The following is a 25905-nucleotide window of genomic DNA, read 5'->3' on the forward strand; positions in this document are numbered from 1 at the left end:
AATCAGGTTCTTAAAAGAAGAATTTTAATTAAAGAAAAGGTAAAAGAATCACCTCTGTAAAATCAGGATGGTAAATACCTTACAGGGTAATAGGATTCAATACATAGAGAATCCCTCTAGGCAAAACCTTAAGTTACAAAAAGACACAAAAACAGGAATATACATTCCATCCAGCACAGCTTATTTTACCAGCCATTAAACAAAATGAAATCTAACGCGTTTCTAGCTAGATTACGTCCTAATTTAACAGGAGTCGTAAGGCTGCATTCCTGATCTGTTCCCGGCAAAAGCATCACACAGACAGACAGACCCTTTGTTTCCGCCCCCTCCCCCCCCGCCCAGAATCGAAAGTATTTTGTCCTTTCATCAATCATTTTGGGTCAGGTGCCAGCTAGGTTACCGTAGCTTCTTAACCCTTTACAGGTGAAAGGGTTTTGCCTCTGGCCAGGAGGGATTTTATAGCACTGTATACAGAAAGGTGGTTACCCTTCCCTTTATATTTATGACAGCAGGTCTATACTAGAAGTGCTACATTGGTACAGCTGCAGTGCATCTGATGAAGACGCTCTATGCCAATGGGAGAACTCTCCTGTCGGTATAATTACTCCACCTCTGCAAGAGGTGGAAGCTATGTTGGTGGGAGAGCATCTCCTGCCGACATAGCACCAGTGTGGACAGTGCTTAGTTTCGCTGTAACTTGCCTGGCTCGGAGGGGGTGTCTTTTTCACACCCCTGAGCGACACAAGTTAGATCGATTTAAGCAGTAGTGTAGACCTGCCACTGCTTGTTCTGTATGAATGGGATTCTGTAGTAGAGGCTGCTGTTGGTCCTTAACTCTTGGTTAAGGCCCTCTTCTGTCTCCCAAGCTTTGGGGTTAGCTTTCCCAAGAAAAATCTTTTTACCAGCTACAGTTACATTCCTGTTTACAAGTTTACACTTGGTAAGTTATGGGTTGGATCCAAAATAGTGTAATGTAACAGCTGCATATGGGTTCAGATTTCTGTCCTTGGTAACAGTGTGTTTTATGCTTCCCCCTTCCTGCCAAGGAGAGTGTGTGCAGCCCAGTTTACCTGTTTGTGCTTCCTCTGGTGATTCCCCTTCTTCTCTGGGAAGTGCTTGTTATTGTCAACGTTATCTTCAGTTTTTAAGCCTTCTCCCTTGGTGTCTTTGGCCATATTTGCATTCATGTGGTGGTCCTCTATTTCTGCCTAGGTGAATGGCTCATCCAAGCAATGGCTCATTGCAATCTAAGTGCCTTATTTCCTGCAGTTCAAATTATCCTTCATGCCAACACTGAAGCTCACTAGTATAGTGGCTGTCTAGGGTACACTTCTGTCTGTGTTCCTCCTTGAGGTGCAGCGACCTAAATGAAACATGTAATGTGGGATACAGAAGTCTGTCTTGCTAGATAACTCTTGCTGCTTTTTTGTCTCCTACTTGGTGGTCACACTTTTTTCATGAGGAGTGTTTCTTGCTTTAGGGGAAGTGGGAGAGAAGGAAGCACTGGAAGTGTCTGCACACTTGTAAAGACTTTTCTAGAAATGGAAGTAGGATTCTGCTCAAGTGACCCAATTCATGGCTGTCCTATTCGTTGCCTGTCCTTTGCTCTGGAGGAGTGATACTCAGACTGAGGCTCGGGAGTTGCAAGTGGCTCCTTATTGTATCTCCTGTGGCTCTTTGTCACATGTGATATTAAAACACTGAATGATTATTAACCAGTCTAAGTTATTAACCAATCAAGATGCCTTTTCTATGTTATTAACCAATTCTAGAATACTTGGTCAGTCGTTTTGCTGTGAGATGTATATAAAAATAGTAAATGAAACAATGAATTCACACTTCTGTGGCTCTTTTGAGGAATATTGATCGTAATTTGGCTCCTGAACCACTGAAGTCTGAGTATCACTGCTCTGGAATAAAGGTATCATATCACACTCTTCTAAAGCTGGGCCATCTTTCTTAGCCTTTCCTTTTTCATCTGTGTTGTAGAAGAAAGTTGAGTCCTTATGGGTAAGGTTAGCTCTGGTTAGAAAAATTAGGGATAGGTTTGCAAGGCAGCCACCTTATTGCTAACATGTTGAGTTTATGGTATCAGTATTTCAGCAGTTCAGCTGGGAGATTTTTCCTACCAAGATCCTGATACTCCTCCCATTCAAGCTCGAGTTTTACTTCTGACTTTGAGCAGTAATAACATACCTGAGCAGCCAGTAAAGTGATGCATGCACCCAGAAAAACCTGGGCTGAGAGCCAAACTAAAGAATATTGCCTAATGCACTGAAACAAAACTAGTGAAACTTTTTTGTCTTTCAGTAGTTTAAACAGCCATTCAGGGCTAAACAGTGAGGACCGGGCCACTTAAGTTTTGTAACTGTCCTTTGCCAATGCGGTGTTTATATATAAACTTAAAAAAAATTTCTCCTGATGAATATGACTCTCTGCAGCTCCTGGAACAAAATGGAGGCTATGGAAACAATGCTGTGCCTAGAATGTCTGCAAGTTCGGTGCCCCAGGGCTCCAAGCCTGCAGGACAGCTCAACAATATGTACAATGCAGGTATGTACAGTGATACGCATCTCTGCACACACAGTGTGAATACAAACTAGTTAAGTTTATGGTATATGAAAACTCCTGGGTGGGCTTGAAATTTTAAATGAACTTATTTAGCAGAAATGTTAATTTCTGCTGAGTTATACTGCTATCTTGCTTTATGAAAACCACTTAGGTTAAGTAAATGATTATTGTTAAGCAAGCTTATATAGTTCTTGTGAAGGACTTCACATTTGTAAATTGATTCCACCTTCTTCAGAATAGACTTCATGTTTATACATTCAAATGTAAAAATTTACTCCCTACATTCTTCTCACAAGAAGAGAGAAAAGACTCAGCTTGCTTAAGTGCAACAGATGATACCAAATGGCATTGTTAACCTGTGGAATAAAACAATTAGATGAAACACCTAGATGAAAATGACTTATCTGCACAATGAATATCAGTTCATAAAAATAATAGCAGCTAAGGAAAAGGCAGCACTTAGAAGATTCATATAAAAATTGGAACATGCTATAAGAACATAAAAATAGATTGGTTAAGGATCAGAAATGTCATTTTTTCCAAAAAAAAACTCAAATAGAAACCTCCACTTTAGAAATATATTATGCTAAAAACAGATAATAGCCTATTTTGGTTGAACTTCAGTTCTTCCAACTAATCTGTTAATTTGTCTTAGTCAAAACATCCTTTTTTTGTGTCTAATATGTATAATCTTGCTAACTGAAATAAGTTTCTGTCCTGTGTCATTTCATGGCTAAATATTAAACTGTTAACTTCATAAGCATAAATGCTTCAAGGAACTGAATATTTCACCTAAAATGAAAGACTGGAAACATAAATAATTTTACTGCATGCAATTTTTTCTCCTCCTTGATTTAAGTTATTTTATTCATACCTTCTGTGCAGCTCATGAGGGAAAAGTATAAATTCAAATAATTTACCTGAAGGGGGAACTTTAAAATGAGGTAAATTTATACTACCAATAAAGGACTTTAGTAATACTATCCGCACTTTATTCTCTGTGGGATGAATCTTCATTCATAACAGGATTGTGTTTTCAAATGCTTTTCTGGCCATCTGGTTCACACAGGGTGAAAGAAGACTATGTATTACACAATAATATTAACAGGCTGTTGTCCAGCGAATGATGATAAAAGGAAATGTTAGTACTCCCAGTAACAAATGTAAGTTTTCCAAGATAAAACCAGAAATGGCTGTAAAATGTACTACATACGGTCAAGTAAGCTTGTCAGTGGCATACGCATATCAGGATGATGGCACTAAATAGAAAGACAGCATGCCACAATTTAAATCAGGGGTCTCAAACTCAATTTACCTTAGGGCCAGTGCCAGTCCTCAGATCCTCCCAGCGGGCCAATAATGTCACTGAAGATGGTGTTCAGAAAAGAAAATGTTTATACTCTATCTTTTATTTCGAATTTCTCAGAAGTAATAAAACTGTCATACAACTTTATACAATTCTTTGCCTTCCAGAGAGTTTTTAGTGTTTGCCAGACATCTGGCAATGCTTCAGTTCTGTCAGTTTGTTCATGTTTGGCCTCAGTGACTGAGCAGTTGAAACCTTCAGGAATGCAGCGAGGTGTCCATCAGATAGTTGTGTTCAGTATTTTGACTTGTTTATATTCCTTGTGGGGGGGAAAAAAGTGACACTGCCTCCATGGCTGACTCTGCCTGGCAACTAATGATGCTGCCTCCATGGCTGACTGTGCCTGGCAACTAATGATGGTGTATCTATCCCTCTCCCCTAGCCAATAGGAGCTGTGGGGGCCAACGCCTGCCGCAGACATTGCTGCCAGCGTGGCTCTTTCCTCTGTGGGCCGCAGTGGGGAGGTTCTTGGGCCGCAGATGGCCCGCAGGCCAGGACTTTGAGACCCCCTGATTTAAACAGTGATATGTCAGAAATGCATACAGCCAGACACTTGGTGGTCTGTCTTTCCTTCATAAAGAGATGTAAAATGGTTTGTTACATGTTTTATAAATATAATACCTGTAAACTATTCTGGTTTACCACCATAGTATGTTGGGACCATAGAAGAATATTGTTGTGTAGTTTGTTCTTCAGAAGTTGAAAGCTTCATTCTGGGAATGAGTATAACAGGAAGGCTGATCCTATTTTAGTACATCTTAAGTTGTTGGCAGTTCAGTTTGATTTTGCCATGGGAAGAGAAATTGGAGCACAGTTCTGTTACATGCCTTGTTTTTTTTTAAATTGTAACTTTAATTTGCTTTTTAATTCTAGGCCTGACCGTTGCAGAACTTGACCAGTCTTATGTAGGGTTCTTTGATATTCTCAAAGGTGGAACAGAGCGATTTTTCACAAACATCAAGGATACTTCTTCTAAAGTGATCCAGTCTGTGGCCAAGTAAGTAGAAAGAACATCTGTGTTGATAATTTCTAAAAGGGAAGGTCAGAAGTGTCTCATTGAAACTACAAAAAGCATCCTGTTGGTGCTGATATGAGACCAAATATGCCAGTACTCAGTATTCCATTTAAAATTTCGTCACTGTGAACTAATGTAAAAATCACTATGGTAACTGTATCATAGGAGCTAGAACTGGAAAAGAGCATTTTAAATGTAATGAATCTTTAAGTCACTGGAGAATGGTTTCCTGCAATGTATAGCAGAATTCCCCCAAGTAAGGCACCTGGACAGACAGCCTCCTTGCTTTGCCCATTACTGATGATCAGAGCTCACATACTCTAGCACTTTCTGTGCAGCCAGCCAGCCTCAGCATAGGAAGAGCCTCCAGAACTCTGCTCCTCCCTTCCCTTTCTTTTTTTCTCTCTCTCGCTTTCACACAAGTTAAGAGAATCAGAGGGGGAGGAATGTGGGGTGGGGACTCAGAGCGTGAGGGAGAGTCACAGGGCTGTGAGGGAGTTGTGGGGCAGAGTTGTGTCTAAACATGTAGACAAAGTCAAGTAGAGGAGGAAGGAGAGGTAATGAGTGAACAAAACAAGAGGGAGAGGGAATAAAAGTGTGAGAAATGTGTAGATTATTAATTGCAGTCACTAGTACCTCACAAAGAAAAAGAAGCTAGAGGAAATATTGATACAGTCTTGTCTACCTGGTGTAGTCTTAAGTGTTTTAAGAATTCCATCACTCCTGAAAATGACTCAAGTGTCTGGAGCTTGTGGGTAGGGAAAATTAAGGCTAGATATGCTGAAAAGATATCCTTTTCACTCAGTTTCCCCGTATTTCTGGCTAAACAAAACTGTCTCCCTCTTCAGCGTATGCACTCTTCAGATACTTAAACACAGTGTACTCCCTCTTGGTTCGGTAAAGCTATACTTTTTTTGGGGGGGGTATTTTCTAACTCATTTCTTTCAAACCCATTCCCATTTTGCTGATCTTTTTTCAGAATTTCTTTCAGTGTCTCTATCTTTGTGGTACAGGGATGATCAGAACTCAAGTACGTTTATTCTACGTTAGATGTGGTGTCACAAAGGTGTGAAAATGGACTTTCTTTCCATGATTTAGATGCCTCTGTGTGGGCCAATGTTCCAATAATTCTTTCTGCTGTATTCATTACAAGATCACATGTAATTTATTTGTTGGTACTTTCTCAGGTACTCAGCATTAGTGCTTTACAAGAAAGTCTCCTTCCTGTCAAACAGCACTCTGGGCTTATTTACCCTCTAATGTTATTAGCCAGGTTGAATCTCATTGTTTACTTGCTGTATTTCCAATTTATCTGGGTCCCTTTTTGTACTTTTGGTGTTGGCAACGCCTCCTTTTTTTCAATACTTGCTGAACTTGAAGGGTTGGCTGCAAAGCAGAAAATACCCTTTTACTGTTCCTTTGGTGTACAGATGTTCAATTTTCTTTTAAAAAAGTGATACCATATTAGAAATCAGGTCCTCCTTTCCTCCTGTTGGAGGATCTGGATAGTTAGGTCACATACAGCTGTAATCTGAGTTCTGGCTCCAGCTGATAAAGCCTCCTTTAAACTGTTGTATTTTTTTTCAAGTTTCTGAACCAGCAATAAAGAGTATCCATCTATGACTTGGGAGTCCCTGCACAATTGTTTATTAAACAAATAAAATACTTACTCAGTCACTCTCCAGGAAACAACTCAGAAGCAGGGGAAAAAAAGAGCATTTCAGCCCCTAGCAGTACAGAGCCTCACAATTTCCCCTATCCCTAAAGGTCAGGGAGGGAGGACAAGCTTTGTGGTGGGCCCTAAAGGTCACCAGGGTCAGGCAATTTCAGAAAAAGGGGAGAAGAGAGTGCTGGAGCAGCCTTGTGTGACATCACTGGTAGGATTCTCTAGTGTTGCTAATGTCCTCCATGAATGCTGAGTGCAACAGCAGTATTTCGATCTTCCAAGTGTGCTGAGTGCTTCAGACAAGAGAGGTGACACAGGACTGAGAGGAAGGATGGCTATGTTATGGCACTGGACCAGGAGATACAGGTTCAAGTTCTGGCTCTGCCACAGACATCGTGTTTGACCCTGGGCAAGTCATATAGGAGAAGATTTTTTCAAAAAGCAGTGCATAATTGTAGGCTTCTAAATCCATATTTAACTCTACTCACCCATTTTTGAAAATTTTGGTCTGAAGTTTGTGCCTCAGTTCCCCATCTGTAAATGGGGATATTTTCCTGCGTCCGTGTGTTGCAAAGTACGTGAGGCAGTGAGCTAGTACAGTGAAGAAGATATAAGCAACCGTACTTGTTATTAAAAAGTTTAATGTTCTGTGTACATCGTGGAGCAGTAAAATGCCCAGGCCATGTTGAGATTTTGCTTTGTAGTTCACCTTTCAAAGGACACTGTTAGGTGGCTTTGCCCCAGAATAGTTTGCGTATGACTTTGAAAATTAAATTTAAAATTCAATATTAATAGATATGTTCTATCCAAATCTGCCCAAAACAGGGGGTACATAGGAATTTAAGTTTTTCCTATCAGTTTCTCTTCTTTGTCTGGCCCAGTTAATTGAAAGATTGAATTTCGCCAGGCCTAAAAGAGATCCCTGCAGGTATCATTCTAGATAACTTTCCCAACTTGGCATGGAACATTGGTGTAGATCATTATCTATTGTTCATAGTCTTTCAGTAAGTTTTCAGCCCAGGTAAAAGTGTTTTTATCCAAGCTCATATCAATTTACTTAGATGCACCATTTCTTATTGGAACCCTCCGTGAAGTCCTGCCTGAAATACTCATTGATGTAAAGCCACCCCCTTTGTTGATTTTAATTCCCTGTAAGCCAACCCTGTAAGCCATGTTGTCAGTCGCCCCTGCCTCCGTCAGAGCAACGGCAGACAATCGTTCCGCGCCTTTTTTCTGTGCGGACGCCATACCAAGGCAAGCATGGAGCCCGCTCAGCTCACTTTGGCAATTAGGAGCACATTAAACACCACGCATGTTATCCAGCAGTATATGCAGCACCAGAACCTGGCAGAGCGATACTGGGCGAGGAGGCGACGTCAGCGCGGTCACGTGAGTAATCAGGACATGGACACAGATTTCTCTGAAAGCATGGGCCCTGCCAATGCATGCATCATGGTGCTAATGGGGCAGGTTCATGCTGTGCAATGCCGATTCTGGGCTCGGGAAACAAGCACAGACTGGTGGGACCGCATAGTGTTGCAGGTCTGGGACGATTCCCAGTGGCTGCGAAACTTTCGCATGCGTAAGGGCACTTTCATGGAACTTTGTGACTTGCTTTCCCCTGCCCTGAAGCGCATGAATACCAAGATGAGAGCAGCCCTCAGAGTTGAGAAGCGAGTGGCGATAGCCCTGTGGAAGCTTGCAACGCCAGACAGCTACCGGTCAGTTGGGAATCAATTTGGAGTGGGCAAATCTACTGTGGGGGCTGCTGTGATGCAAGTAGCCCACGCAATCAAAGATCTGCTGATATCAAGGGTAGTGACCCTGGGAAATGTGCAGGTCATAGTGGCTGGCTTTGCTGCAATGGGATTCCCTAACTGTGGTGGGGCCATAGATGGAACCCATATCCCTATCTTGGCACCGGAGCACCAAGCCGGCGAGTACATAAACCGCAAGGGGTACTTTTCAATAGTGCTGCAAGCGCTGGTGGATCACAAGGGACGTTTCACCAACATCAACGTGGGATGGCCAGGAAAGGTACATGACGCTTGCATCTTCAGGAACTCTGGTCTGTTTCAAAAGCTGCAGGAAGGGACTTTATTCCCAGACCAGAAAATAACTGTTGGGGATGTTGAAATGCCTATAGTTATCCTTGGGGACCCAGCCTACCCCTTAATGCCATGGCTCATGAAGCCGTACACAGGCAGCCTGGACGTAGTCAGGAGCTGTTCAACTACAGGCTGAGCAAGTGCAGAATGGTGGTAGAATGTGCATTTGGACGTTTAAAGGCACGCTGGCGCAGTTTACTGACTCGCTTAGACCTCAGCAAAACCAATATTCCCACTGTTATTACTGCTTGCTGTGCGCTCCACAATATCTGTGAGAGTAAGGGGGAGACATTTATGGCAGGGTGGGAGGTTGAGGCAAATTGCCTGGCTGCCAGACACCATGGCGGTTAGAAGAGCACAGGAGGGCGCGGTACGCATCAGAGAAGCTTTGAAAACCAGTTTCATGACTGGCCAGGCTATGGTGTGAAAGCTCTGTTTGTTTCTCCTTGGTGAAACCCCCTGCCCCTTGATTCACTCTACTTCCCTGTAAGCTAACCACCCTCCCCTCCTCCCTTCGATCACTGCTTGCAGAGGCAATAAAGTCATTGTTGCTTCACATTCATGCATTCTTTATTCATTCATCACACAAATAGGGGGATGACTACAAGGAAGCCCAGGAGGGGTGGTGGAGGAGGGAAGGAAAATGCTACACAGCACTTTAAAAGTTTACATCTTTAAAATTTATTGAATGCCAGCCGTCTGTTTTTTGGGCAATCCTCTGTGGTGGAGTGGCTGGTTGGCCGGAGGCCCCCCCACCGCGTTCTTGGGCGTCTGGGTGTGGAGGCTATGGAACTTGGGGAGGAGGGCGGTTGGTTACACAGGGGCTGTAGTGGCAGTCTGTGCTCCAGCTGCCTTTGCTGCAGCTCAACCATACACTGGAGCATACTGGTTTGATCCTCCAGCAGCCTCAGCATTGAATCCTGCCTCCTCTCATCACGCTGCCGCCACATCTGAGCTTCAGCCCTCTCTTCAGCCCGCCACCTCTCCTCCCGGTCATTTTGTGCTTTCCTGCACTCTGACATTATTTGCCTCCACGCATTCGTCTGTGCTCTGTCAGTGTGGGAGGACAGCATGAGCTCAGAGAACATTTCATCATGAGTGCGTTTTTTTTCTCTTTCTAATTTTCACTAGCCTCTGGGAAGGAGAAGATCCTGTGATCATTGAAACACATGCAGCTGGTGGAGAAAAAAAAGGGACAGCGGTATTTAAAAAGACACATTTTATAAAACAGTGGCTACACTCTTTCAGAGTAAACCTTGCTGTTAACATTACATACATAGCACATGTGCTTTCGTTACAAGGTCGCATTTTGCCTCCCCCCACTGCGTGGCTACCCCCTCAACCCTGCCCCCTCCCCGTGGCTAACAGCAGGGAACATTTCTGTTCAGCCACAGGCAAACAGCCCAGCAGGAACGGGCACCTCTGAGTATCCCCTGAAGAAAAGCACCCTATTTCAACCAGGTGACCATGAATGATATCTCACTCTCCTGAGGATAACACAGAGAGATAAAGAACGGATGTTGTTTGAATGCCAGCAAACATACACTGCAATGCTTTGTTGTACAATGATTCCCGAGTACGTGTTACTGGCCTGGAGTGGTAAAGTGTCCTACCATGGAGGACGCAGTAAGGCTTCCCTCCCCAGAAACCTTTTACAAAGGCTTTGGGAGTACATCCAGGAGAGCCGCGAATGCCAGGGCAAATTAATCCTTTCACATGCTTGCTTTTAAACCATGTATAGTAATTTAAAAGGTACACACACTGGAGGTCCCTTCTCCGCCTGCCGGGTCCAGGAGGCAGCCTTGGGTGGGTTCGGGGGGTACTGGCTCCAAGTCCAGGGTGAGAAACAGTTCCTGGCTGTCGGGAAAACCGGTTTCTCCGCTTGCTTGCTGTGAGCTATCTACAACCTCATCATCATCATCTTCTTTGTCCCGAAAACCTGCTTCCGTGTTGCCTCCATCTCCATGGAAGGAGTCAAACAACACTGCTGGGGTAGTGGTGGCTGAACCTCCTAAAATGGCATGCAGCTCATCGTAGAAGCGGCATGTTTGGGGCTCTGACCCGGAGCGGCCATTCGCCTCTCTGGTTTTCTGGTAGGCTTACCTCAGCTCCTTAAGTTTCACGCGGCACTGCTTCGGGTCCCTGTTATGGCCTCTGTCCTTCATGCCCTGGGAGATTCTGACAAAGGTTTTGGCATTTTGAAAACTGGAACGGAGTTCTGATAGCACGGATTCCTCTCCCCATACAGCGATCAGATCCCGTACCTCCCATTCAGTCCATGCTGGAGCTCTTTTGCGATTCTGGGACTCCATCATGGTCACCTCTGCTGATGAGCTCTGCATGGTCACCTGCAGCTTGCCACGCTGGCCAAATGGGAAATGAGATTCAAAAGTTTGCAGTTCTTTTCCTGTCGACCTGGCCAGTGCATCTGAGTTGAGAGTGCTGTCCAGAGCGGTCACAATGGAGCACTCTGGGATAGCTCCCGGAGGCCAATACCGTTGAATTGTGTCCACAGTACCCCAAATTTGACCTGGCAAGGCCGATTTAAGCGCTAATCCACTTGTCAGGGGTGGAGTAAGGAAATCGATTTTAAGAGCCCTTTAAGTCGAAATAAAGGGCTTCATCGTGTGGACGGGTGCAGGTTTACATCGATTTAACGCTGCTAAATTCGACCTAAAGTCCTAGTGTAGACCAGGGCATAGAATACACCTCACATTATCTTCATTGTTTTAATGCTCACCCCCCCTCCCCTTCTTACTGCTTCCTTTGTCTTATGTGCATTTTTTTTTTTGTCCTTTGCTTTTCACACAACAAATCTAATATGAAGGAACTACTTGGGTGCAGTGGAGTCCAGATAACTTTTAATTAAATACACAAGATGCAAGACCTGACTACATATTTACACCGCTGCTCTGGCAGTTTCCTAAATAGGAAACACAGTGAGCATCACTAGAGGGCTCTCAAACTATTTAAAGGGATACTGCCCAATTCCTGTACCCAATAATTTTCTGTAATTGTTTGATTTAGACTAATCTCTTTGTGGCAGGGACCATATTTTTTATTTCTATCAAGTTCTGTGCAAAGTTTTAGTGCTGTATTATGGATATGTTGGTTGTGACTCCCTAGTAAGTTTGATCTTTACATTCTAAACTAGAGTTCATCCTCTTTGTATGGCGACTACAGAGCATCCTCCCCAAACTTACAGTACTTACTGAGATTTCCTAATGAATTTTCTATTAACTTTATAAATAAATAAGTTTGAGCTGAAGATAATTTTAAATGGGTTCTCTAAGAAATTTAGCATTTGTTTCAGACTTTTTATTCATTATGATGATTTTGAGTATTGCACTAGTACCTATGAGCCCCAGTCATGAATCAGGGTCACACTGTGGTAGGCATTTGACAAACCCACACAAAGATTGTCCTTGCCTTCAAGAGCTTAGTCTAACTAACGATCTTAAGGAAGTTTTGAAGAGTCTGTTTATTCTGTTAATAGTTAAAACTCATTCAAATCTCTTGTGTAGGCCACATCTGAAGCAACTGGTTTGTAATTGTTATTAACAATTCATAAATCTAAGTATACTTAGAGGCAGGCCATGGTCAATAGCTCACATCAATCTTTAGTGGGACCATTCTGACATGAGAGGAACTCAACCAATCATGACCCTTCGTCCCAAGTTAGCTTGTGTGTTGCAGTTCTACTGGTTGAAATGAGTCATTCGGGTGTAGGGGCTCTGTAAACACATCAAGAGTTATTGTTGGTAGATTACTTAGGATAAGCGGTCACTTTTTCTTACATTATGGGAGAAAATGCTAGCTCCTGAGCTGCTTCTGACGGTTGTCTCACTCAGATGATTGGGTCAAGTTGGTTGGAATGGGACTTCGCTGGGCAACTCGAACATTGCTTCTTTGACTTTCGTTAATAGAGAACATTTGAGCCCATAAGGTTATTGGTCCAGCCCATTCCACCATTTTATTATTTTTTTTTTAAATACTTTTTGTGATTGAATGTAACCATATTGGATTTGGGAGGGTGATGGAATGATCCTACCACACAGCTGTTGTGTGCACAGGTATTGCCCAGAAGGTTGCCTCTGACCTCTTCACAATTTTGTATGGAATCTGCTTTTGTTTTGGCCCTGTAAGGAGTAGTGGATTTCAATACCTCTGACTACCCCAGATGACATTGAGCCAGTATCCAAGGTGGCAATGAATGAGATTTTGTTTCTTCCTGTACTGCTTCCGTAACCTGTTCTTCTATTCTTAGTCACTTCAACCATACTCATAGGGGCCCTCAAATCTGCAGCTTTGCCTTACTATCCTGTATGCTTGATTTAAGATTACTCCCTGTCAATATTCTAATTCTAACACTTTTAAAATAGGATTTGTTTTAATTAGTCCTATTTTATATTGCATTAATCTGAGCATAACTAATACATATGTAGTACTTCAGATGGTTAGGTACATTTTACAGTTTTCACAACCTATAATTTTTATAAAATGCACGTAAGTCTCAAACCTAGCTTTAGACAACTCCTCTCTTAAATGGTTTGAACTCTAAAATGCCAGACAGTCTTCAGTCTCTTCTTTTCATGTACAGTAGATATTGATTCAAAGTTGGTAAATCAAAAGTTTGTTCATCTTAACGGTGTTGTAATATTTGAGACTAATAATTATTGTTCTTGTTGTGTAGTCTCTGGCAAGTGTGGGTTACGTACTTGTCAGAAGGTAAACTGGGTAACTTGCTAATTTCCACTAGTGTGAGTTTGTGGTAACAGAGTCCCCAGTCAGGATCTGGGTCCTGTTTTGCTAGTTGCTGCACAATGGAAAGGGAGGCATGGTCCTTGCTCCAAAGAGTTTACAGCCTAAGAGTCCAGGCAACAATTAGGTGCCTTTTATTGCTGGATAATTTCTTTACTAGTTTCAGAGTAGCAGCCGTGTTAGTCTGTATCCGCAAAAAGAAAAGGAGTACTTGTGGCACCTTAGAGACTAACCAATTTATTTGAGCATAAGCTTTCGTGAGCTACAGCTCACTTCATCGGATGCATTTTGTTTCTTGGCTCAATTCAGAAATGGGCTTTGGTTTGTTTCAGTGCATGGAACTTTGGTTTGGCACTAGATGGCTCGATGATTAAATTCTGTTTTATGAAACAAGGCTATGTCATATAGGATTGGTGTGAATTTGAGGACTACCTTTGTGACTCCTTTTAGAACATAAATTGCAACATAAACGGCATACTTGGTAATGTTCATTGCTTTAAGAATTGGCAAACTTGTAAAAGGAAGGATACTTTCAAGTATTAGCACATGAATTGAATGCATGTGATTTCTTGATATCTTGTGCTGATTTCCTCTGACCATTTTTTTTTCTTGGTTAACTTTTCATCATTTCACACCTGTATCCGTTAGTAGTCCAAGGTAATTAGGTATAGTTGTATTAACCAGCTTGTTTTGTGAATTTAGTTGCTAATTTTAGATATTTGCCCATTGTGTGACTCTCTCTCTCTCCCCGCCCCCGCCCCGACCCCCCCCAATCGAGTTTACTACTAAGCAAGCTAAATCTAGCCACTGTTTGTCAAGGCCCATTGATAAAATGAGCCTTTATTTGTATAGGTAGACTTTTTGTTGAACATGTAGCTAAAGCTTCTGGTTTTGTTTAAATACCTTTACAGCGCTAAATAAGAATTCATACCTCTTCATTTCCTGTTACGTTTCCCACTATGCCTGAGGGCTGACAAGTGGGCTACTTCCACCAGAAAAAGGCATAAATATTGGTATGGCTAGAACATTTCCTCTTTCAGCACATGGTTGAATTGATCCCTGTTGAAGGTCAAATGAACACTGCTTGATCATCTAGAGCAGACATTCAGTAAAGTGATAAATATGGTAATGAAGGCACAGATCTAAGGGCATGGTACAGGCCAGTTAAGACAGACTCCTCTAGACAACACTTGATTTATCTATAGAAAATTAGATTTCCATTTTTATCTGTCTGTGCGCCTTGTCTATCCAAGCTATTTTGAGAGGAACGGTGTTCTTGTGGGCGAAACACCAACGTGGAAGTCAGGGGATCAGGTTTCTATTCCTGGCTGGGTCAGACTTCTACCTGGAGTGAGTCATCTGTGCTTCATCTTTCTGTTCCTCAATCTGTACAATAGTGGTAATAGGAATTTACCTCATAAGGGAGCTGTCAAGTTTCATAAAACAGTTTGAGATCTTGGGTTGGGAAGTGCTACAAAACTACCAAGTGTTTTTGTTTTGGACTTTTTTTTTACTGCCCCCTATTTTCAAAGTCCCCAGGAGCTGTGTGGTGGTGGAGCAGACAGAATCTCTGAAGATTAATGCTAGCATTTAGTTTATTCTCTATCCTGCAGGAAGGCTTCACGATGATGTCTCCTTTTTTTCCCCTCTTAGAGTAACCCTACTGTATATAGATTACTACCGTTACAAGTCATTTATCTTCCGTGTCGTAGACAGATTTAAACCCCCTTGTAACAAATTGTCCAAATACTAATTGTAGTTTGATCTAGTTTTCTGTACCTCGTAAGTGTTTTCTTTCCTGCTTACTTATTATTGCTGAACAGCTTGCTACCTATGTGGCCCACCCATGTACAATACAATACGATACCTTACCTGCTAGTGTCTTGAAGCCCTCTTTCAAAAGCTACTTTCCAGTTCAAATGCTGTATATACATAACTTCTTCCTTACATTTTTAGCTATGATCTGTCTTCTGTAAATTCATACTGGCTACTTTTCATGGAAGTGCATCTTAAATATTCAATTTACCTACTAGATAGTCTCCAAAATAGAATTCAAATATAAATCATAAAATGGGAAACGTTTAATTACTGCTTAGGAAATAAGAGCCTGTGTAGGAAAGAAGGATGGGTGCTAGTCAGAGACTTGGGAGACCTAGGTATAATTCTCTCCTCTGCCCCGTACTTCCTGTGTGCTGTTACGTAAATTGCTTAATCTCTGTGCTCCACTTCCTTATCTGTGAAATGGGGATAATAGCACTTCCATACCTCATAGGGTGTTGAGGATAAATGCATTAAAGTTTGAGACACTCTGATACTGTAATAATGAGGTCCATAGAAGTACCTAACGTAGGAAGATACTGATAAAAAGGTTTGAATAGCTGGAAGTTGATAAGAAGGTGAGTTGCTTCAGTCATGCCACCATATGTCATAACTGCACTGGTTAAGATTTTTTAGCCGCCTCATGCGTAAGTGCAAGGACTGTCTGTTTAAAAAAAAAAAAAAAGTCTCCATTTGAAAATCTAATCTATTTCCACAACAGCTACCTTTCGTAGTTAAATGTATTTGGTCTTGCAGTATTTGTGTTACCCTGCAGTGCACAGCTATCCTGCTTTAAGCAGAGCTCTTACTACTGCTTCAGAAATTTCTATTTGCATTTGAATGAATTCATTTTTTAAATATATTAACTTAGACCTGTTTTTTTTTTTATTTCAGTTATGCAAAGGGAGATTTAGATATATCATATATCACTTCCAGAATTGCTGGTATGATAGCTTCATCTTTCTTAATCATTGTTTTTAACTGTGGTTTTGTAAAAGTTGATACCTCAAACATTGGTGATGTTCTGTTTTCAGTGATGTCCTTTCCAGCAGAAGGTGTAGAATCTGCCATCAAAAATAACATAGAAGACGTACGGTTATTTTTAGACTCTAAACACCCTGGACACTATGCTGTTTACAATCTATCTCCAAGAACATACAGGTCTTCAAGATTTCATAATAGGGTGTGTATGTGTTTTTCTTGCATATTGATTTTTTTCCTTTAGTAGGTCTTTTAACACAATAAATTGAGTAGATCTACCACTTCTTGTTGTATTACATGCTACAGTCTTCTGCAATCCAATGTTTAGGATGCATAGTTAAACTCACAAATGAGCAATTACAAAAGTTAAAGGTCTCATGGCAACATTACCTCTGCCATGCTTTTACCACCAATTCAGACTTGGTAATAGGAAGGATTTTTCCACTTACTGGAATGGTGTAGCTTTGCTGAAGAAACATCTAGGCACCCAGAATCTCCGTATATGTATATAGTACATGAGGTTCAGGAACAAACCTGTATTCCACCTGTTTGCAGAGGCTTCCCTCACTGCCGTGGGGGCTACCTACGATGGCTTCGCTACTGGGATTTCTCCTTTTTCCATCTTTCTCTTCCATCTGGACCCAGCCCACAAATGTCGCCCTCGCTCAAGTGAGCGATCTAGCCATGCCTACTCCTTGCTGCTTACTGAAATGGTGGATGCAGCATAACCCAGCCTGCCCTTCTATGTGAAACTCTTCCTGTCCAGTTCTGCAGAACCTGGAAAGGGGGTGGGGAGAGGACATGACTTACTCCATAACCAGATAGAAGATACTTTATGGCCTACCTAGCCGGTATCAATGAACACTTCTTTGCTCCTCTTTTGATTTCTGTCTCTCAACCAGTCTGTGACTGGCTCAACAGCAAAGTCTCAAGTTGACATACCTCAGGCCTCTAGCAGAACCATGCCCTAATGCTGTCCCCAGATCTTCTTGTACTATACATTTCAGGCTTTGGTTTGACCTTTATACAGCTAGGAGTCCATGCATCTCAGGGAGATCTCTCACCCCAGAGAGGTGTTAGTATTGGATAGTCTGGAAGTCTCATCTATTTCAGGTCCCTTCTTGGACCGTAAGCCGTAAGATGGGATCTCTCCATTAACATCCCTTCTTCATCCATATAAGAGTTAAATAATATTCCTCTGCCCCCTTCTCCCCCCAAATCATGTGTCTGCCCAGCACTGTGCTTTCCATTGGCGTGTCCTTGCCATTTACCCCTTCTTCCCACAAGTCCCCTCCTCGCCATAGAAGGACACGAGGTAGCACCTCAGACCTAAAAGAGAATTCCCTCTGTCTGCAAATGGGAGCCTGAGGATTAGAATTCAGATGGGGAGGATGAGCTGTTTGCCTAAAGCTGCCTGGAAAGTGACTAAGCCTGAAAGATTGAGGGATCTTTAGGGTCTTAGCCTAAATGTTTCTGGGGTGCACAATGTTAATGCTAAGATTATTGTGAACCATAATGCATTTGGAAAAATCCTGAAAGTAAGAGCTTTATCAGCAACATGCCTCCAACACTAAAAAAAATTTAAAAAGGTCCTCCAAATGCACCACTTTTCCTTTAAAAAAAAAAAAAAAAAAAAAAAGTCTAACTTTATCCAAAGTTTCCAATTCAAATAACATTTGCAGTTTACAGAAATCTCATTCCCTGGACAGAAAACTCGAGTCTACCCATAAGATATACAGTTCCTTAGCAGGCATATTTAAAGTGTTTGTTTGCCCATGCAGTAACAGCCCAAGCCTCCTTGGCATGGGGTGAAGGCACTGTTGAAATTGGTAAATCCAAAGCCTTAAGTGACCTCCTGAAGTTTGTCAGGCCTTACTGTTCATTTAGCCGGTCAGTGACACGGTCCTTCCTTGTTCCATTGTAGTCAGAAGCTAAGTGTGGATCTGCATTTGTCAAATGCTCTTGCTCAAACTGATCTTGATAAGGTTCCCATCAATAGCCAGAGGTATTTGAGGACCTATGAAAACAGGGTTTCCTTCACACACAGAAATTTATTCTGGAAAATAAGCTCTTCGTTTCCCTTGAATCCGGAAGCTTTTCCTTTTCATCTTTGTTTGAACCTCATACACCTAAAGGACATGCTACTTAATTCTCTGGATATTAACAGGGCAAAATTTTGTCTCCACAATATAGTCATGCTACAAATTGGACTCATTAATTCATTGTTGTGGACATAAAAAGAAGACAGTTTCTAAATTTAGAGTATCCTGCTGAATGAAAGCAGCCATGTCAGAAGCTAATAGCATTCAAGACTCCTTCAGTGTCCAGAAAGACTCACCTTTGAGACTCATTGTGATGTTACGATCACAGAGGAACACAACATACTTATAACTTCAATACTCCGCTGACTAGCCATTGCAAAATGGATGTTTCCTCATCTGTGGATAATCTAGGCCTGGCAGGCAGCTATTTCTCTAACTCATGCTTAAATTCTCACTCCTATGCTCATCCACCAATACAAGACTTTCTCAGAACTTTCTTGTCTTTTGCGTTCATTACAATTGAAGTTAATGCTAGTTTTGAATCCTCTCCCAGCTTATTTTGACTCCCATTCTAAAGTAATAGCTTCTCCCATTCTAATATAGTTTCTGGGTGCCCAGAACCTGCCTAAGTCAGCAGAACTCTCCGTTCTGCCGATTTTTTTTCTGACCCTGACATTAAGACAGTCTTTTTAGGAGGATTACGTAGTGTGTTTGGGGGTCTGTCTATGCTTCAATAAAAGACCCACAGTACAGCCACAGCTGGGCTGGATCAGCTGACTCCAGTTCGCAGGTTTCAGGCTGCGGGTCTGTAAATTACAGTGTAGATGTTCAGACTCAAACTGGAGCCTGGGGTCTGAGACCCCATGATGTGAGTGGTCTCAGAGCCCATGCTTCCGCCCGAGCTCCAACGTGTACACTACAATTTTATAGCCTCTCCACCTGAGCCAGCTGACCCAGCCTCTGAGACTTGGTGCAGTGTGGTTTTTATTGTAACATAGACTTACCCCCTGATATTTAAACAGCCTTGTGCAACTTCATGTTGTAGCTGTTTATTTGTATTGCTGTAGCACCCAGAGACAACAGTCAGGATTAAGGACCTTTCGGGCTGAATATTGTGAAGAGCTTATCCAAATTGAGATCTCATTTGAGACTGCTCCTGTTTTAATTTGTTCTTGGATTTAATATTTACATGCAGAACTGCCAATTTGTTGTTGTTACAGCTTATATAAGTGTGGTAGTAGTCACTTTTATTTTCTTATCTCTTACCTAATTCCCCAACCCAGGTTTCTGAATGTGGTTGGCCAGCAAGACGTGCACCAAATCTTCAAAACCTTTACAGCATTTGCAAGAACATGCATTTATGGCTAAAGCAAGATCACAAAAAAGTTTGCATTGTACACTGCCTTGTAAGTAGTAGGTACATCTGAAGTTTTTCATCTAGTCCAGCTTTTGGTGACAGTGAGGATTGCAGTATTAATCAATCCTTGTTTATGAGTAACGTTGATTTTTACAGTCTTAAGCCAATTCTGTACCAGTCTACGTCTGTGTTTTCTTTTGGGGGGGGAAAGGCGCTTATGTGGTAAAATAGTGTAACTTGCACCAATTTGGTGTTCAATAGGTCAAGAAGAAGAAAAGTTAAATACATTCCCTTTTTGCTTCCCAGTACAACTTTAGTTAATGCACAGCTCTCACAAGAAAAGCTGTGATTGTTTAAAAATTCCATGTGTGTTTAGGAGCCTAGTTGACATCTAAGATGGTACCTCCACCAGTGTAGTGTCTCTAAATACCATGCTAGAGGCACTGTTTCAGTACAGACTCAGGAGTGATATCTCATGAGTTAACACCATTTCTTGCAGTAGTCTATGGAGATCTCTTTTTAATGCATATACATGGTTCAGCCCTGTTTGAGATGTGACATGATGGGAAACTTGAGTGAGGTATGGCTGCAGGTCAGACACTTCACATAGTACTGGCATAAATTCCTCTACTTTAATAGAAAAGAGCAATACCTGCCATATGCAGATCTCAGATTCTTCTTACTAGAAGTTCCTCTGTTTAGAAACCAGAAAAACAAAAAAGTCTCCGAACTGGTGGTTTTAATTAGAAGATACAGTAAATTTTCTGAGTAACTGCATAAGCCTAAAGTGTCTTTCATTCTGAAGATGTGATCGAGGAGCTAAACAAACTCCAGAGAACTAGATAGTGTCTTAATGATGATCGTAGTTCTGTTGATATTTCCCCATAGAGGTGAAACAGCATGCAAGGAGCTGGAAAAACAAAATTAAGGATTAATGTAAAGGATTTATAATTCTTCTTTACCCATGTATTTGTGCAAGGCCTCCCCTGAATGAACCAGTAACACTGTATTTCATAATATAAGCCCTGCTACTTTAGAAGTAAGTAATCTTTATGTGGAGACCTCAAGTAAAGCTTTTTGCCCCACGTAAGCTGCATTTAACGAAGGACCTTCTGGACTTAGAGGGGCTATGGGATTTCTAATAACACATCCAGTGGCTCTACCATTCCTTCACAATTGGTGCAGAAACTGCCATTCTAGCCCATAGAATGAAGTAGCTGCCAGGAGGCTGCACTGCACCATTATACCCCCTCCCTTACGTGTTCACCTGCAGTAAAGCCTAATAACTTGGGGTTTATGCAGACAGAATGATGGTCATCCTTAATGAACAGTCACGTTTAGAACTCGATGATAAAACTACAATGATTTCATTTAAATAAGCCTTCCAGTTTAAATAGTTCACCAAATGGCTATATTTGACCTATGCTACTGAAATTCATATTTTGCTGGTATACATAGTATTTTAAGAAGGTTGCACTCCTACTGTGAAATAATGTAGCCATAATCTGTTAACTTGCTTTGAAGTTGTTGGGAGGGTATGGGGGAGAGATCTTCAGAGTTCAGCAGGCTCAGACTTTTTTTTGCATTGAATTACTCTCTTAATGACTTCTGATCCAAGCACTAGCTTTGTTACTATATTCAGTCACCACCTTCCCATCAAAATGTGGTGGGACAAATTAACTGAAGTCCATGCTTTTCTTTTTCACAACCCCCTTATATTGACATTTCTCTTGTTTCCATTCTGTAAATTATCAAGCTTCTGTATGAAGTGCAAAGCTCTGTCATCAGAGACTTGTTTACCAATTAACTATTTTTTTCTCTTATGTGGTCTTAATCGTGTTGCATTTCCTGAATGTTTTGCCCTGTCAAAATGACATTTTTGCTCGAGAATTTTTCTTTAATGTCTCAAACTTCCCTCTGTGTTCCTCTAAATATGAGTAATTACCAAAGATGTATTGCCGGGCAGGAATTGGAGCCAATGTTGACTGCATGGCTTTGCTGATTATTCCTGTGCACCTCAAGGCTTACTGGTGCTGTAATGGAAGCCCCTTAACTTGTCAGCAGAAGAAGTGCCTAAAGTGGATCTCCCACTCAGCAGCCAGACAATGTGGTTAAAAATTTGCGTACTGATGCTAAGAAAATGAACACTCAGAACTCTGAGATAATATAAAGCTCAAGTTAGTAACTACTCAGTAATTGCTAGCATTCAAATGAGCACTTAATTCAGTTTATTTCTTGCTTAGCTTTTATGTTTCATCTTTAAAAACATTTAATTTTAATTATTAAAGAAATTTGCTACTGATCCCACGACATTAAAGCCTTATTAGTAAAACTGTGGTTCAAAAACCAGCCATTATCAACTTAAATTATGCCTAGTTCATAACTTGAAATAAAGGATATGAACTTGGCTTCTTGTGTAGACAGGCATGTTCTTCAGTAATTTTCTTAACATTTTCAACTAGGTTTAATAACTTTAGGTCACAATTTTTTGTAGGATGGAAGAGCGGCATCTGCTGTTGTAGTTTGCTCTTTTTTATGTTTTTGCCGTCTCTTCACTACTGCGGAGGCTGCGGTTTATATGTTCAGTATGAAACGCTGTCCACCTGGCATTTGGCCTTCTCATAAAAGGTACAGTATCAATCTCTCTCCAAAGCATTGTTGAAGCAAATCTACATATGAACATGTACTGTGTAAAAAAAAAAAAAAAAAATTAGCACACCAATTTGTAGGGCAAGGTAGTTGATTTAGGAATTAGTCTGTTAGAATGATAAAACGTGAAAAACCAAATGAGTCACCTATAGAGCTGGTTTCAGAGTAGCAGCCGTGTTAATCTGTATCCGGAAAAAGAAAAGGAGGACTTGTGGCACCTTAGAGACTAACAAATTTATTTGAGCATAAGCTTTCATGAGCTACAGCTCACTTCATCGGATGCATTCAGTGGAATTGAGCTGTAGCTCACGAAAGCTTATGCTCAAATAAATTTGTTAGTCTCTAAGGTGCCACAAGTCCTCCTTTTCTATAGAGCTGGGTAAATTTTGAATTCTGCAAGATTTTTGTATTTTTCATGTGACCCTAATTACTGAACAAATCAACATGATGTGTGTTGGAACTACATTAAGAATGAAAGCTGAGGTTGTAAAATGCTTGAAATGAAAACTGTCCTAAATACTTCTTTACATAGCAAAGTATAACCTATAGTCTCAAATGTAGAAGAGACAAAAAGTATAGCTTGTTCATTGTGGACGTAAGTTCCAGCTGTCTGAACACACTTCAGACTTACAGAATCCAAAAGTATAACAAGTACTAACTTGAAGTCAGTTCATTGCATATTTAGTGAATAAGAGGATACATACTACTTTAAAAAGAGTAAATGCATATCTTTTTGATGCATTGTATCATCTATTTTGGCAACTGTAGCATAACTTGAGTTTTTCAGGTGGACTGTATTTAGATTTTGTAAAAGTACTGAAATCTAAGTAACAAGTGACTTCACTAGAGCATCTGCCAATAAATCTTTGCCTTTCAGAATCAAGAGATTTCTGAAAAGGAGGTGTGTGGATTAGCAAACTGCAGAGGAGCAAAATTGTACACTACAGTTTAGAATTATTTAAATTAGATACAGCTTGGTTAAAATTGGTTAAGTTTTTTAAAGCCCCACTACTGAAATAGTCAGTGCATTCTGACCAGGATGAATCCAAGCATGGTCTGGAGGTTAGAATGTTTGTCTGGGATTTGACAGAGCTGGGTGAAATTCCTTGCTCCATCACAGACTTCCTATGTGACCTTTATTGGTCCCTCTGTGGTTCAGTTCCCCATCTGTACAATGGGGATATTAGCATATCCCCCACCTCACAGGGGTGTTGGGAGGAGAAATGCTTTGAAGACTGAGGCACTCAACTACTGTTGATGGGGGCCATATAGGTGCCTAAGTTAGAACAATATGGGAATTTGTGCATGGATACAGCTGTAGTAACTCTCCTTTGGCCATGGGTGAAATGTGTTTAGACATACACATTTAGATTGTTTTCCCCTTTTCTCTGTTTCATTCTTTCCATGCAAGGTTGACTTTGAAATAGATAAAATCAGACGTAAGTTTCCTAACGTGCTGTTAAATGCACTCCCTTATGCTTATGAGTAATGGTGTCATGCAACACTGTTGAATTGAATATTTACAATGACAAGGTAAGTTTTGAATCATGCATTTCTAGGCTGTATTGTTTTTCTGAATGAATACCTCTTGTTTTGACAGGTATATAGAGTACATGTGTGACATGATGGCAGAAGAACCCATTATTCCTCACAGCAAGCCAATCCTTATCAAATCAATTACCATGACACCAGTTCCTCTGTTCAGCAAGCTGCGAAATGGCTGTAGGCCTTTTTGTGAAGTTTATGTTGGGGATGAAAGAGTGACCACTACTTCACAGGAATATGACAAAATGAAGTAAGTGCAGTTGTAACTTGTTTCCTAAACTTAAGTTTGAACTCTTTCTGGAGCTGTTTTAATACTGAAACATTGCTCCCCAAAGATTACTGTGCTGGTGCAGCGAATACACCTCTCATACAAATCTTGCACGGAAAGAACTGGTCTGTTCTGCCTTTGCTTGGGGGTCACTGAGGGCAGACCTGGGGATACTCTACCCAAGTTCTGTCTGGAAGGCCTAACTCCATACACAGTCTCAGAACAGCGGTTAGTTAGTATTCAGACTCGCATTTAAACCCTTGGTATTGTGCAGGGGATAGATATAACGTGTTAATGTTGTGCCTAGTGAAATTCTATATGTTAAGTCAATACATCCCTATTAAAACTTGGCCATTTAAAATGAGATCAGGAGCTCACAACAGAGATTAGCAACTTGTTTTCAGCTTCAGCTCAGTGATTAAAAGCAGCACCTGAACTGGGGAAAGACAGTATTGAAATGGCAGCAACTCCGTTTTGATTTAAGATGGCTGTGTTTTTCCCACATGATCTCTTAATCGGAAGACTCTCCTGAATTATTTTCCTAAATTCAACTGGATTCATATTGTTACACAGCAACAGTTCCTGTCAGCTCTTCCAGGAGCAGATTGAGCTGAGCAGGATTGCTGTAGTCTTGGCAATTTGAATGTGAAAGTGTCATGGTTATGCTTCTGGGAGAGTCTGGGACCTAGGCAGGAAGAGAATTGGTACTAGCAGCATATTATTGTAGTCCTCTATTTCAAATCCCAAACTCTGGTGGTAAGGAGGAGCGGAGAAAAATTCCACTGACATTTGAAGGTCAGGCCTGCTTCCGGGAGTTAAAAATAGGGGATACAAATGGGGTTGCACTTTCTAAACACACTGAATTAGGAGAGCTTCCCAGAGAGATGAACTGGGAAAGTGGTGGAAGACCACAGCTCAGCAATGGTCTTTCAGGAGCCCAGCATGTGCAGATGCATCTGTGCTACCAGCGTGATGGTCTGTCATTTTGCCCCTGACAACTTTCACATGCCTGCTCAGACCTCACCCACAGCTCTCTGCAGCTATGAAATTGATCCTTTCAAGGGGCAGAGCTACATACTGTTATAGAAGCTAGGAAAGGTGGTTGCTCCTCCTTGAGAGGGGGGCATTGAGTGTGAAGCAAATTTGGGAGATAATCTATCTAACCTAGCAATAAGCTAAGGAGAGCAGTAGGAATGGGCATTAGGAAGACATAGTGTCTCACTGCTATGATGCGTGCAGTAGTGTGGTAACTAGTTTTATGGTCAGCTCAGTAGTGTGGTAACAGCAATCTGATTCTTTGCCACTGTGCAAGATAGTAGGCTGGTCTAAATGGGCCTCAGTCTCCTGTGGGGAGAGGGACAATTTCTAAAAAAGACGTTACTTTCTGAAATATCAAGTCCTAGTTCCATAGTAAAAAAAAGTTCTGGAATTTCTAAATTGCCTAGAAGGACCTGGAGTAACCAGACAGAACAGGTAAAAACACATCAATTTCAAGGCAGTTGTTTTTCTTGAAACTTAACATGAGATGTGCTTTTTCTTCAGAGACTTCAAAACTGAGGATGGCAAAGCCGTAATCCAATTGGGTATAACCGTCCAAGGTGATGTTCTCATTGTGATCTATCATGCCAGGTCAACATTAGGAGGCAGACTTCAAGCCAAGGTAACGACATACTTAATGGAACCTTTACAGGGTTTATTCTTCGCAATGCAGAACAATCCCGACGGTCTCTTTCATGATTACTGTGGTGTTTGTTGGTT

At 41.3% G+C, this 25905-nt stretch overlaps 1 protein-coding gene across 3 annotated transcripts in view; it reads left to right on the forward strand.

Annotated features, from left to right (window-relative positions):
• The window catches only part of GAK (cyclin G associated kinase), a 128951-nt gene that overhangs the window by 50885 nt on the left and 52161 nt on the right, over positions 1-25905 (forward strand). For all 3 annotated transcript variants that reach the window (XM_037902267.2, XM_037902269.2, XM_037902268.2), the window contains 8 exons: positions 2442-2553; positions 4811-4934; positions 16200-16249; positions 16340-16488; positions 19612-19734; positions 22180-22313; positions 23935-24129; positions 25690-25807. In XM_037902267.2, the coding sequence (XP_037758195.1) occupies positions 2442-2553; positions 4811-4934; positions 16200-16249; positions 16340-16488; positions 19612-19734; positions 22180-22313; positions 23935-24129; positions 25690-25807 (1005 nt within the window). The remainder of the gene's footprint in view (positions 1-2441; positions 2554-4810; positions 4935-16199; positions 16250-16339; positions 16489-19611; positions 19735-22179; positions 22314-23934; positions 24130-25689; positions 25808-25905) is intronic.

This window comes from Chelonia mydas, chromosome 5 (genome assembly GCF_015237465.2).
Source record: "Chelonia mydas isolate rCheMyd1 chromosome 5, rCheMyd1.pri.v2, whole genome shotgun sequence".
Classification (NCBI taxonomy): domain Eukaryota; kingdom Metazoa; phylum Chordata; order Testudines; family Cheloniidae; genus Chelonia; species Chelonia mydas.